The following is a 14,396-nucleotide window of genomic DNA, read 5'->3' as shown; positions in this document are numbered from 1 at the left end:
TCTGTCTGTCTGTCTGTCAGTCATTATGTTACACATACTGTACATATTAAGTCTTCATCTGTGTTTGTTTGTCATCTTGTTTTCATTTGACCCTAAATGATCTACAGGTATCTCCGTGGCCATCAAGCAGTGTCCCATATGCAAGAACCATGTGCGTTTTCAGGACTACAAGTCTGGGTTCCACAATTTCAATGACCGTGTCTTCCTGACCCTCCCGTTATGTGAACTTCTGCTTTCTGCAAAGTGTTAATGTTTAGAGTGAAAATCTTTATTGAACGTCATCTGTCATGCAAATAATGATGAACTACTGCCAGGGGCCTTTGGTCTTTATTTTAAGCTACTTTTCATTGAAATTAGACACTATATAATGCTTTACGTGTTATGACATCATTAAATGTACTTACTCTCTATTTTAAGTTGTCGTTGAGGTTATTGGTAACAGAAAAGTTATGTCTCAGGACTGTTGTGTGTGACAACAGCAATTGGATGTATTTTTTTGACTCAGGTTTTTATGCATTTCTCAGAACAAAACCGCTCCTGGTCGCATGCCGTCAACCCTGTCATTCTTCAATGACAACCGTTTCCACCACCAAACGGTTCGAAGAGCTTTACACCACTTTCTGTCATTGACAGACTTCAGATTCATGTTCAGTTGTTACCAGTGTGGGGACTGCCCTCCAGTTATTATCGCAGATGCAAACTGGAAGGTAGCCTTTGACATACCAGGTGAGCCTGCAGTGTATACATGAACATCTAACTAAACTTAGTGTTGTTTGCAATTATGCTAATTATCAAGAACAGCTATTGTTTATATCATTCTACACTGCTGTTGCTAATATGATGACTTTTTGCAGTCTCTACATTTAAGAGGCCTGATCCAGAGGTTCTCACAGAAGAAGACCTCAGCATCAACATCAACAGCGCATGGGAACAGCTAGACAAGGAAATGATCGCCGAGGGGTTTATATCAGGTTAGTTTATTGCATTAGACATTTAAAGTTCCTATCCTAGGCCCCATAACCACATTTACATGACAAGACAAAAATGGCTCAAGGAAAGGGGATGGGTTCGTCAAACAGAAACTGTTAACATTTGATTTACATTGTTCTTGTACGGAAAATTGAAAACACTTTTGGCATAACTTTGATTTGTTTTTATAAGCTCCAAGTGAACTTTTGTGAGGTAATTATTAGCTTATCTGTGTACCTTCATATCAATCAATTGCCTATTCTGAAACGAAAACTGGAAAAAAGAGTGTTCTTTTAATTATGGTTTGTCGTCTAATTTGAAAAAGGGAGATATCCTCGCGTTTTCACAAAATACAACATAGATTTTGTAGAATAAGACTCAATTTTTTTTATCACTCACAACCCTCATTTTTCTTCTAAGTATGCATCCAAAAGAATTGAATGGCCTGTACAGAAAATTCACACTGTCATCTCATCACTTGCCTGTGGCCAAAATTATAATCAAAGCTAGACAGGACTATACATACCTGTTATAAAAGTTTACCACATTGTTGCTCGCTTATGCCACAAGAGGGAGTATACCCTTAAGTGAGTTCTGTCCAGAGTAAACTGTTATTCACATAATTCATTTGATATAAAAAGTGCATACAGATCACAGCCATCAGTCCACAACAACGATCATGAATGCTTCCAGTACACTTTTTGCTAGAAATGCTCATTTAAAATCAGCCCAATTTCATATTTTGTAGTAATGAATATAGGACTTTTCTGTTGGCTTACTGCACATGTACTGATTTACATTTTATTTTTGGGACCAAGGTGCTGTCTTCTGTGTTGTTATTTCTTTGAGGGGATTTGTATGTTTTCCCTCATTTAAAGTCACTTATTGTGCATTTTAAGTTTTGTCAAGGTAGCCAGGACTGTGAGTGAGCTAAAGAAAAAACACGTTATTCAGAGTAACCGGAAAACAGTACAATTGGATTGATTTTACATATCACACGCAGTACACAGGCCTGCATATCTGTAAATTACATAGAGTATGTTGTTAATGTTAATGAAAGTTATTTTTATCATTTAAAAATATCCCAGGTACATCAACTAGAAACCCATATGAGACCAAGACATCATACTCAACATTGGCTCCTTGGATGGGGGAGGATGTTAGAAAGGGGGACATGCTGCCAAAAACAGAGGCAAAGAAAGGCATGAAAAAAAGAAAAGAAGATTCAAAAGTGCCAGCAAAGCAGTTGGATGAAGACACGATTCTGTCCCTGCTTGAATTGAAGAAGGTGTGTTATATTGAAAATGTCAGTAGTTATTTTCGTCATTTATATTGTCTAAACAATGTAATACAAAAAAACTACTACTGTCCAAAACACCCACAGCCTCTAAAGAAAGACCTGCAGGGGGCCTGTAATGCACTTGGTGTCAGTGATGAGGGATCTGTCACTGACCTCGTGAACAGGTTGGAGGAGCTCGTCAACTTCAAGGATGTGTACCCGAAGCTTTTCTTGAAGCTGCAAAAGACTGGAGGTTAGACTTCAAAATGAGATGTCTTTAAAATGATTATGTGTCGTTGGTCTTTTTTTCTATGTTTATGCTTTCTTTTATTATTTACAGGTGGAGTACTGCATTTCTCTTGCCCTCATGGACTGGTCTACTATTTGAACTTTTTGTTCTGGACTGAGTCCGCTAGGGACCATGTTGATGGTTTGCTTAGTTTTAAAGCATTCCCAACATGCTATATCTCAGATGTGTCTGGCCAAGTTGCCAGACACATGAACAATCGAAGCAGGGCAATTGTGTCCACCAACCACAGACAATTTGGCAAGTGCAGCAGAAAAGAAACTCCAAATTGAAATGGCCTGGGTAAAAAACCTCAGTACACATTCCCCCTTACAACCACCAACAAAAAACGATGACCGATGGATACTGCCCCATCCAGTTACCAAAACCACTGAGAGGTACGAATTGTACGACCGTTTCCACCAGAAGAGACCAGAGGAAAGTTTAAGGAGTTTGAACTTGTGCCCCAATTTACGCTCCAAATCTGTAGCAGAACAGCTGAATCGCGAGTTAGCAGCTACCAGGTACTCGCTCACCCAAATGAACGAGGTACATTTCAAGCAGACAGTGAGGATTTTGTTGGAGATGCACAACTGCTGCATTAACAACAAATTCCTTGATGACATCAGAAAACTGTCATCCGTGCCCCTGACATTGGGTCCGCTGGGCACACTGGTCTTCAGGTCTTCAGGTTTGTTTACATGTTTTCAACAGTGGTCAAATCAAATCAAATCAAATTTTATTTGTATAGCCCAAATTCACAAATCACAGTTTGCCTCAGAGGGCTTTACAATCTGTACAGAGACGACACCCTCTGTCCTTCGACCCTCGATTCGAGTGAGGAAAAACTTGCCCCCAAAAAAAGCCTTTTTAACAGGGGAAAAAAAAAATGCGGAAGAAACCTCAGGAAGAGCCACAGAGGAGGGATCCCTCTCCCAGGACGGACAGACGTGCAATAGATGTCGCATGTACAGAGCAGATCAACGAGATCACAATGTATACAATTATAATGGATGGTTGACAGGAATGAAAGCACATAAACAGGCATCACAGCAACAACAATGAAATGCACATGGAAATGTGATTACTAGTGATAACAGTAGTAGTGGTTAACGGTAAGGATAGTATGTAGTAATGCATTACAATAATAGTAGTGGAACGTATTAAATGCGGACTCCTAAATATCAGATCCCTGTCATCGAAAGCTGTATTAGTAAATGACTTAATTTCAGACTGTAATATTGATTTATTCTGTCTTACTGAAACTTGGCTGCATCCTGAAGAATATGTCAGCCTGAATGAATCGACTCCACCCAGTCATATTAATACTCACATTCCTCGAGGCTCCGGCCGAGGAGGTGGTGTTGCAGCTATTTATGACTTAAGTCTGTCAATCATTCCTAAACCTAAATTAAATTATAACTCATTTGAAAGCCTTGTTCTGAGTCTTTCACATCCAACGTGGAACACTTTACAGCCAGTTCTATTTGTTGTAGTGTATCGAGCACCTGGTCCTTACTCAGAATTTTTATCTGAATTCTCTGAGTTTTTATCAAGTCTAGTCCTCAAATCAGATAAAGTAATTATTGTAGGTGATTTTAATATTCATGTGGATGTCGTTAATGATAGCCTTAGTACTGCATTTATCTCATTATTAGACTCTATTGGCTTCTCTCAGTGTGTACATAAACCAACTCACTGTTTTGACCACACCCTTGATCTTGTTCTAGCTTATGGTATCGAGATTGAAAATCTAACAGTTTCTCCACAGAATCCTCTTTTATCAGACCATCACTTAATAACTTTTGAAGTTCTATTACTGGACTACACACCATTAGGCAAAAACTCCTTCACTAGATGTCTATCTGATAGTGCTGTAGCTAAATTTAAGGAAATTATACCGCTGGCACTAAATTCAATGCCATGTCTTAATATAATAGAGGCTGTAATACATCTTTATGTACTTTCACTCCTGTCAACCATCGCTTATAATTGAATACATTGTGATCTCGTTGATCTGCTCTGTACATGCGACATCTATTGCACGTCTGTCCGTCCTGGGAGAGGGATCCCTCCTCTGTGGCTCTCCCTGAGGTTTCTTCCGCATTTTTTTCCCTGTTAAAAGGGCCTTTTTTTTGGGGCAAGTTTTTCCTCACTCGAATCGAGGGTCGAAGGACAGAGGGTGTCGTCTCTGTACAGATTGTAAAGCCCTCTGAGGCAAACTGTGATTTGTGAATTTGGGCTATACAAATAAAATTTGATTTGATTTGATTTGATTTGATTTATGTAACAGAGATATGACTAATATTAGCGACAGTAGTGGTGGGTGTCAGGCAGGGCCATGGCAGTAGGCGCATCCATGATCAGGCAGGGCCATAGCAGTAGGCGCATCCACGATCCACGACCCAGGCGCGGCCAGGATCCATGGGAGCCTGTAGGACTAGAGAGCACAAGGACTCCGGGGAAGAAGTGAAGTCAGTGACATGCAGAGATGGGGCATGTATACAGGCATAATGTATACAGATGGAGAGGAGAGGAGGAGAGAGAAGCTCAGTGTGTCATTTGTCCCCCGGACTAGGCCTATAGCAGCATAACTAAGAGCTGGTCCAAGACAGGCCTGGGCCAGCCCTAACTTTAAGCTCTATCGAAAAGGAAGGTCTGAAGTCTACTCTTAAAGGTAGAGAGGGTGTCTGCCTCCCGGACCAAAACAGGAAGATGGTTCCACAGAAGAGGAGCTTGATAACTGAAGGCTCTGGCTCCCATTCTGCTTTTGGAGACTTTAGGAACTACAAGTAAGCCTGCGTTCTGGGAGCGTAATGCTCTAGTTGGGTAATAGGGTAGTATGAGCTCCTGGAGATATGATGGTGCCTGACCATTAACAGCTTTGTAAGTGAGGAGAAGGATTTTAAACTCTATTCTTGATTTTACAGGGAGCCAGTGCAGAGAGGCCAATACAGGAGTAATATGATCTCTTTTCTTAGTTCCTGTCAGTACACGTGCTGCAGCATTCTGGACCAGCTGGAGACTCAAGTGGTGTGTTTAGTATATGGGAGTAGAAATATAGGAGTTGTATTATAAAAAACATTGTGACACTATGAACCACCCGCACAACTATGACAGTGAAAAACTAAAAGTATCTGTATTTCTGTGATCACAGCACACAGGATGCAACCTATTGCATTGCTCTTCCATTATTTAACAACCGAGGACATGCAATACACCCTTACATTATAAATAACACCGCTGTTAAGGAATAGTGCCTTTATACATGTGTAAAGACCAAATAATAATATATGCCTTTCAATATGTATATTTTCAGTGAAAACATCTGGCAGTGGGACACTGCCACTTCCACCGCCACCTATTGCTGTTCCAGCAGACAAGGTCCAAGACATCACTTTTCAGGCCAGCAACTACTGCATATCTGAAGAGGACAAGGTTAGTAGCTGCATCTGATGTTTTTCACATAAAAACTGTTTGAAAATCGTACAATGTGAACATAACTTTTCTCATTTTGTACTTCCATAATGATGATGAATTGTATAAGCTAATAGAAAACACTGCTGTTTGTAGAGCACTTTGAAAAGTCTTCTAACTGGATCTCGGGACGAAAATCAAGTTTTGACTAAAATCGGGAGAAAGTTCCAGATTTCAATAAAAGACATTAAGAGTGTTTGCCCTCTGGATTTACTGGACGACACCTCATGGACGATGCCGTGGCTGACAGATGATGTGAGTATGACAGTACTGTTAACATTATTAAATCTATTAAGACGTATATGTTTACAGTCAGACATGCAGTCTGACTAAAGATAAATGCTGTGGCTCATGTCAGTGTGCACTCAAGTGTGTGGTGACAATTTTTATGTGCTAAATCCTGCAAAAACTGATATCACCATCTTTTTTATTCAGGCTGTCAATTTCAGAGTGGCACAGATTACACGGGCCTTCAGTAAGGTAATATGAAGTACTTGTGTGTATGCTTTTGTCAATTCTGAACAAACACAACATCCTCAGTAAAGGTAGGAGACAGTAACACTTATAAATCTTTATCCCCACTGCACAGTCTGTGAGTTTGGCTCACTTTGACAACATTCTGTGGAGTCGGGACTGGATAAGAAATGGCCATGTCCAGGACAAAACTGTCAAACACTTAAAGGTGGGTTTGCCATTCTTGAAAGATGTATGTCTTTACAATCTGTCTTTTTAACATGGACATTTAATACTGAAATCGCTATTGTCTCCACTGCACTAGACTGCAGACCGAATAATTCTGCCAAGGTTTGTGGGTCACAGCACTCCTGAGACTGGAAACCACTTCATCCTTTGGGTAGGCCAACATGACAGCACATCAACCATGTCATAAAAATGATGTTAAACACATGTATATCACTATAATTATTCAAAAGAGATGCTTGGACCATGTTTGCTGCAGCACAGTGTTAGCAACATGTTAAATTTGTGTGTAATTTTACTTCAAGAATTAAAGTGAACAGCAGGTAAACAGTAGCCAAAGTAGTATAAAAGTTATCACCCAAACATGCATTCAGAATGAAGAATGCAATAAACATATGATGCTATATTTGAAATACTATGCAAGAAATTTTGAACACTAATATTAATAAATAACACAAATAATAAGTGTAATGTGAGACATTTCATCAGTTACTAAAGGGGAGTTTTGCATTCCCCCATGGTAGTTGAGCTCATATTTGACATGTAAATATGCATTTTTATCTTTTAAGAAGACAATCATATTTACTCAAGTCCAGCATAGAAATATAGGTCTCACACAGTGGACATGCTGCAATAAAAAAGTCATAGAACATTAGGTTTAATTTGTAATGATGTACTGTATAATTGATATGTTATTTTGTATAGCCTTAATGGTGTGATAAGACAGAGACTGATGGACAATATATAAATGTATAAATGCACCGATAACTTGGTTAGAAGTTATCACTGTGGCTATCAAAAGCATTACTTTTTCTCTGTTAGACAAAACAAAAGATGTAACTGCAGATATATGTGCTTCTGGTATCTTTATGACTTAGGTACTAGACTTCTCAAACAAAGAATTGAGATTGTACGATTCTTTGAGGATTCAAACAACAATGAGGTGAGAAGTGAAGACACAAAATTCAGAGGGTGGTTCAAAAATTTAGGCAAGGGAATTACTGTCATAGAAATGTGACCCCTTATGTTTTGTTATCAAAGTAATGTCTTCAGAAACCACGGAGGGCTCAAGGGATGGAAGGTCACATTCCCAAAGCAGTGGAGGCAGAGAGACCATGATAACTGTGGGATCTTTGTGTGCTCGGTAAGTAAACTGTTTCAGCTTTGTTAGGAGCTGTCATCATTTGTAAAACACACAAACAGGATGACAACAAGAAATAACTGTCTTGTATGCCATTTGTGACTATGTTTTTATCCCAAAAAAAGGCAGCTGAGAATGAGGTCCAAAACAGAGATGTCAGCAATGACGATCTCTCCCTCAACCAGTGTCGAACTCTAAGAAGACACAATGCGGCTGAGATGATAAAAGGCCTGAGTGTTCAGGTCAGATATATTAAACTTTTCGCTTAAAGCCAATGTTTACTCAAAGAGAATTCAGAGTAATGTTATTTATGTTTTTATTTTTTTATTTTTTGTCATTCACACAGACTTTCCCACTCACCAAAGAAGACCTGGAAAAAATAAAATTTGAGGAGGACAGGATTCAGCAACATGTTCCATTAAATAACCTAAAAAAATTTTTTAAAAAAAACTTAGAAAATATCTCAAATAATTTGCTGTAATTTTATCGTTCTGTCATTACTGTATGAAATATGACCATAATTTGTTGAACAGTGATGTTTTTAAATTGTGCTAGTAGTACGGTACTTTAGCAAGCTGACTTTCAAAGAAATTACAATGTTTTTAAGTGTTGTCCTCCAGCTCAAAAGTCAATTAGGAACATTTTCTCAAATACATGTCTTTGCTATATGGCAATTACAAGCCGACCTCATAGTTCATGCTTTTACTTCTTGCAGGGATAAAGATATTGTGGAATCCACCCAGGCAGACAGCATTTTGACTGACAAAGAGATCAAGGTATTACTGACAGATTTCCCTTTTTGGGTTTGGGGTTTGGTTTGAAAGAATAATGACATCCTTTTTCAAACCTGACATGTTGCTTTTTAAAGGTATTTGGACTGATTAAACTATTTTGTATTCTCAGTGTTTGGAGATAGATCTTCTGTCAGGTCGCATTCTGTCAAACAGAATGTACCTGTTCAGGAACACAGGATACGACCCAACACTGAAAGCATTCTATGTGACCACCTGTCTGTTTTTGACGACATAAAGGTAAAGATTATACATGCATGTAATGCTAATATATTAATAAACACCTTACAAATGAAAAAAATTGTTCATGGTGTCTCTACGTATGAAACGCATACAATATGAAAATAAAGGCAAATATTAATGTTGTCATTATCAATATTTCAGACAGGAGAACTCATTGTCAGGTTAGAAGGGCTTGTTGCCAAACAAGTGGCTGTTGCTGAAAGAGATGCCTACTTAAATGAGGTCATTTTGCCAGAGGTAAGTACAACATATACTTTTGTGTCCAAGTTAGACAAATAAAAAGTTAATTATTTCTTGCCCGGGGGATTAAATGAATTGTGACAATAAAACCACAATGACAAATAAAAAAAAAAATTGTTCCAGGTAGTCATCGAGTGGCTGACACAGCGGTTCAGTATCTGCCGGTATGAAGCAGAATGTATTCTGCTAAGTACCACCTTTTTGTGGAACAAGATGGAATGGTAATGTATTAACATTAAGAAATAGTATTTGCAAGTAAGTGAAACAAAGATTGTAGTGAGTGGTAAAGCATAGGGCAATATTTCAAGTCTGTCTTCTATTTATATAGCGTTACCCATCCAAATTTGTCAAATCAAGTGGATATTTGATAACAGTAGTCCATTTTTGTATAAAAACATTTACTGTGTAAAAGTGTCAATATATTTTTTTAAAACAATAGAACGTCTAAAAATGGCACAAAAATACACATCTCAAAATAAAAAACATTTTGAATTTCTAACAGAAGCCCCCAGAGCAATTTTGAAGAAAATAAAGTCTATGTCATTTTCTAATACATTAAGCAATGACATTATTGCAGCATCACAAATGTCACAAATTAGTATAGTGATCAACAATCATCCCGTACCACGAGGTCTCGCGATATAAAATCGTTAAGCTATTTTTCGTGGAGGTTAAAAGCTGTCTTGCGATATGAGTAGCTACAGAACAAATGCAGAGCGGCAGCTCGTATAACAGAGTCTGACGTTCAACTGGCAACATTTAGAGTGCTTGGTGGAAGCAATAAGCGGCACACGGTGACAGACAAGACGGGAACAACATGTAAGCACTATTATAAGCACTAATACTACAAAATAGTGCCGTACACTGCGGCTAACATGAGCACTATGCAAAGACACCCACAGATAGCATAGCCGAAGTTTTACAAGCATCTGCGAGTGACTGCGAGCTTTAGATGCTAAACCATGGTGTTGCTACTGTGACCGACAATTTACGCGAATTGTCGTTGTAGTTGTAGCCAGCTGTCTTTATCACGCTTGAACAAAAAATTTGTCAGTCTATGTTTGCACTTTAAGTATTGAGAGACTATTATTATTATTATTATTATTATTATTATTATCTATTAATTTCTCATTTGAATTTATGGAAAGGAGTTCAGTAACAAGGTCACACGTTAGAACTGAAATGACGTTCATTACAAGATAAGAACTATTTAAAACATTTCACGATGGATCAGCATTGTTTTGCATTTTGTGCAAACACTATTTTTTAGTATTATTCAAAGTTGTCTTTGCAAATAGTGTTCAAAAAACGTCTCATTCTCGTGAACCCAAAATCATGTAGTGTCTCTGTCATGAGCTGGGTGTATCATCACACCACTGTTTTTCAACTAATCACGAAAGAGTTCAAGTGCTGCAGTTACATATTCAAGCTTCCACAAATAAACTTAATGCCTTTTCCATGACTTGGCAGGTTGGAAAGTGGAACTGCCCCAGGTGCCAAATGTGTGCAGACAACAGGAGGGCCTCACACAACGCACTTTGAGGAGGTACTTTATTATTCAATGATAACTACAATTTTTACTTGCATAGTAATTACCAGTCATAAGCGATCATCATCATTCACTGACATTTTGTGCAACCCAACACATCCACATATATGCCAAAAGGTACAAAGTACATCAGTGTTCTAATTTGGATAAATACTCAAGTAAAGTTTTGGTGCAGTAATTTTTAAAATTTTATTTTTGTCTGCACAGCTTTCTGATGAACTTCTTGTGGAGGTGTTTCTGGAAGTCGTCCTCATGGAAGGAGACATGGCCATCGCAAAGATTGCACTTGTATGCAAGAGGTTTAGGGACATTGTATCAAAGTAAATGGTTCCGGAAGAGAGCACATTACAGATGGCTACAAAGTAATTAACAATAACGTAAGCAAATGTATATACAGTGCCTATAAAAAGTATTCCCATAAGCTTTGGCTGGTCAAGAACCCGGGCAACAGTTGTTGTACACAGAGTCTCTCCCATTTCAGCTGCTGAAGCTTTTAACTCCTTCAGAGTAGTCATAGGTGTCTTGGTGGCCTCCCTCACTAGCCTCCTTCTGTGTTTTAATTATGTATTAATGTCTTGTTTTTTTCTCAATAGGTGTTGTGAATCTTCAAAAGTTTTCTTCTGCTTTTCAAGAAGAACTCAAAAGCATGTACACTATTGAACCTTGCACTGCCTGTGGATTGCTATACAAATCCTTCCCTGGAGGTATAAATGCCAGTTTTCTGATTCATAACAGTGCGCTCGGTTGCAGTTTTTTGGCTTTGTTGAGCTACATTTCATATCAGCAAACACTTGTGTTGTAATGTCAACCTAAACTGTTCATATCTCTCTTCTTCTTCAAGGATATATTGGGCAAGGGAGGAGAGGAGAGAGTCGTGGGTACTACAGTGAGCCACCTCACCCAGCGTTCTGTAGCCATACCTGCGCTCCGACAGAGGAACCAGGCGATTAAAACGGGTAGGAAACATTTGTGCACAACTGGACACAACCTGTTCAAACTCCTCCCCTCTGGTAAGCGCTATGAGCTCTGTACGAGAAACCCAGTGGTAGAAAGAGTACTGAAAATCTGTGTTAAAGTATGAATACAGTTACATTACTAAAATATTACTCAATTACAACTTCTGGTCTTAAAATCAGAATCAGAATGAGAAAGAAGTTTATTGCCAAGTAGGTTTTCACATACAAGGAATTTGTTTTGGTCTCGAAGCTACATGTGCCAAACAATAAACAATAAATAGACAACATGATAACGAGACAGACAGAACCATAAGTGATAACAAAGTGAAAGAGATATGGTGTCAGTGGGGGTCAAGCAAGAGGTAAGAGTCATTTTCAGTGTCAGCGTCAGTGGGGGACCCGGGCATTGTTTGTGAGGCCAACTGCAGTCTGCAGCCAACTGCAAAAAAATCATACTTAAGTAAAAATACTAAGCATTCTTCTCAAACGCTACTCAGTATGAGTTGCCTTTTTAGCGGTTGATGTTTCACACATTATCTATAGCATGCACGCTGTTCAGCCCAGTGGTCATGGTCACCTCTCCAAACCTGTGCCTGCAGCAGAATTTTTGTTTGTCCACATAGGGTTTTCATTGGCCCAAAACTTCCCACAGGCCATGACTGTGATTAATAGTTAGATCAGTCACAGTGTCAATAACCCTCTAACACCAAAACAACCATTTCTAGACTATATTTTTGTAGTTTGAAGTCACTGTTTTTAATATGCCTCACACCTGTTACCATTATCCTTTCAGTGTGTCATTGTCAGGCTTAATGAATCTCTCATCCCTAGTGTAGTACTAACGGTTCATTTGTGTTCTGCCAAGAAGAAAGCAACGAACTAGACTTTTTTGTAAATTTTCTTCAAGCTTTTCTGCAAGCTCTGTTTTTTTCTGCCCCACTCACTCTCTCTCATTTCTCTCCTCTTCCTCCTCCTACTTTCACCAGGTCTCTCTGCTGAACCATTCACCCTCCAGCAACTAATCGTTCCTGACCTGTTCAACAATGGTTATCTGTTTGTGTTATGGAGAGTTTTTGACAATAAAAAATGACTACACCCTCTAATGTTTGTTATGTATTTTACCCCCGTCCAATTAGCCTAAAATACTCATAGAAACACATTTCATATACTAGTAAGTCTATGTAACTAAATCTTCACTCTCAAGCAAATGTTTGAATTAACAGTAATATGTGGTGTAAACAATACATATGTGGATTGTCATTTCAGACTATCTGAAGGTGGATCATAGAAAATACCCCAATACATTAATTTCCAACAGTTGTTTGATACAATGATTCAGACTGAATTTTTTATACGAAGTAATGTATTGTTGTGTTCTCCTAGTAAAGGAAGCCTGTCAGTAAGTATTGTTTAGTTGGTTGGCTCAAAGTTTCTGCTATCGATTAGTCAGACTGGCTACGGTGGCTGGGCTAACAGTAGCCATGTTAGCTAAGGCTATCGCTTTCATTAGCTTTAAGTAGTGTATCGGCCCAAATTTAGACATATTACTTTGCTATCATATTGCAAGAATCCCACGTGTAATTACTGTCTATATGCCTACATCCCACCAACATAACATCCAAAAGAAACACATAGCCTACGTTCCTTTATTTACGGCAATGTGTTAAGTTAGCATTGTCAAAAAAGACTACAACAATGTATACATTTACGGCAGCACTTGTCGTAAAACCAGCCCAGTGGCATTACATTTGCATATCCATCAGGGGGCGGTACCCATCCAACAGTCTCTCAGGAGCATAACGCTCTCTAGCGGCACACACCGTCATGTGTCGGTGGAATATCAGCGGCATAACAGCGGCACACCACTCCGAGGAACGGTAAGAGTCTGGGGATCGGTATAAGCCGCTGAGCAGCAATCGACATAAATTTGGCCACCTCTCCGAGGAACGGCATAAGGCTAGGCATCGGTATAAGCCGCTGAGCAGCAATCGACATAAATTTGGCCACCTCTCCGAGGAACGGCATAAGGCTAGGCATCGGTATAAGCCGCTGAGCAGCAATTGACATAACTTTGGCCACCTCTCCGAGGAACGGCATAAGACTCTAGGCATCGGTATAATGCAAAAGTTTTGCGTCTACAAATTTTTATTGTTGACATAATCGATTACGTCGACTAATCGTTGCAGCCCTATCCAACACAGGTTTGTACAATCACGAGGGCCAGAGGACGTGGTTTCAAAGAAATATACTTTAACAAAATGGCTTAAAATGACCTTAAAATAAAGGAGGGTTGCAGGGTTAGCTGACCCAAGGGGGAATATGCAGATAGAGCCACCACACTGGCAAAAGAAACAATGGTGAGCTGGGGCTCACCATGGCGGCAGGGAACTCAAAAAGGGACAAAATCCAAACTATAAACCAACAGTGCACTGCAACCAAAAGACTGTGTCAAACACCACCACCAGGGGAGGACTGCCACTCGCTTGGGCCTCAGCACCTGTTGTAAAACAAGAAAAACACAAAATTAACACAAGGCACAGTGTGGGGACCTCTGGGGGAATCTACGGTTTAAAAAGCAAGAAAAGGAAACCAAATACACAATTAATAAATTAATTAATACCAAAGAAACCCAAAGAAAATATCAGAACAAAATAGAAATATTTTATATATCACAAAAAAAAAGGAAATAACAAATTCAGTTTACAACTAAGGAATTTAAGAAAATTAACACCACAATATAAACCAACTTAGGTTTGGATCAAATAT

The 14,396-nt window shown here is 38.9% G+C and overlaps 1 protein-coding gene and 2 long non-coding RNA genes across 4 annotated transcripts; all 3 read left to right on the top strand.

Moving 5' to 3' along the window:
• Positions 1 to 555: 555 nt before the first annotated feature.
• Positions 556 to 2,229, top strand: LOC311253949. The gene is made up of 3 exons (XR_014622083.1): positions 556 to 726; positions 855 to 971; positions 2,058 to 2,229. It is a non-coding gene; the product is annotated as an uncharacterized lncRNA (long non-coding RNA).
• Positions 2,230 to 2,424: 195 nt separating this feature from the next.
• LOC311253952 (uncharacterized protein) lies at positions 2,425 to 8,332 on the top strand (the record flags this gene model as incomplete). The annotated part of the gene is made up of 11 exons (XM_084384394.1): positions 2,425 to 2,501; positions 2,589 to 3,225; positions 5,854 to 5,972; positions 6,108 to 6,266; positions 6,447 to 6,491; positions 6,601 to 6,693; positions 6,790 to 6,864; positions 7,589 to 7,653; positions 7,752 to 7,854; positions 7,977 to 8,093; positions 8,198 to 8,332. Exons 2-11 carry the CDS (start codon positions 2,829 to 2,831, stop codon positions 8,330 to 8,332), a joined length of 1,308 nt encoding a protein of 435 aa, XP_084240520.1. The 5' UTR covers positions 2,425 to 2,501; positions 2,589 to 2,828.
• Positions 8,330 to 13,603, top strand: LOC311253948. Of its 2 annotated transcripts, XR_014622081.1 has the most exons (9): positions 8,330 to 8,627; positions 8,755 to 8,882; positions 9,027 to 9,122; positions 9,249 to 9,346; positions 10,596 to 10,671; positions 10,882 to 11,036; positions 11,268 to 11,378; positions 11,516 to 11,630; positions 12,617 to 13,603. It is a non-coding gene; the product is annotated as an uncharacterized lncRNA (long non-coding RNA). The 2 variants fall into 2 exon arrangements; XR_014622082.1 differs by having other exon boundaries at positions 9,027 to 9,346.
• Positions 13,604 to 14,396: the final 793 nt, after the last annotated feature.

The sequence above is a fragment of the Pagrus pagrus genome (genome assembly GCF_965226575.1).
Source record: "Pagrus pagrus genome assembly, contig: HAP1_SCAFFOLD_85, whole genome shotgun sequence".
Taxonomy (NCBI): Eukaryota; Metazoa; Chordata; class Actinopteri; order Spariformes; family Sparidae; genus Pagrus; species Pagrus pagrus.
The sequence above is the reverse complement of the archived record's forward strand: the minus strand, read 5'-3'. Positions and strand labels throughout refer to the sequence as shown.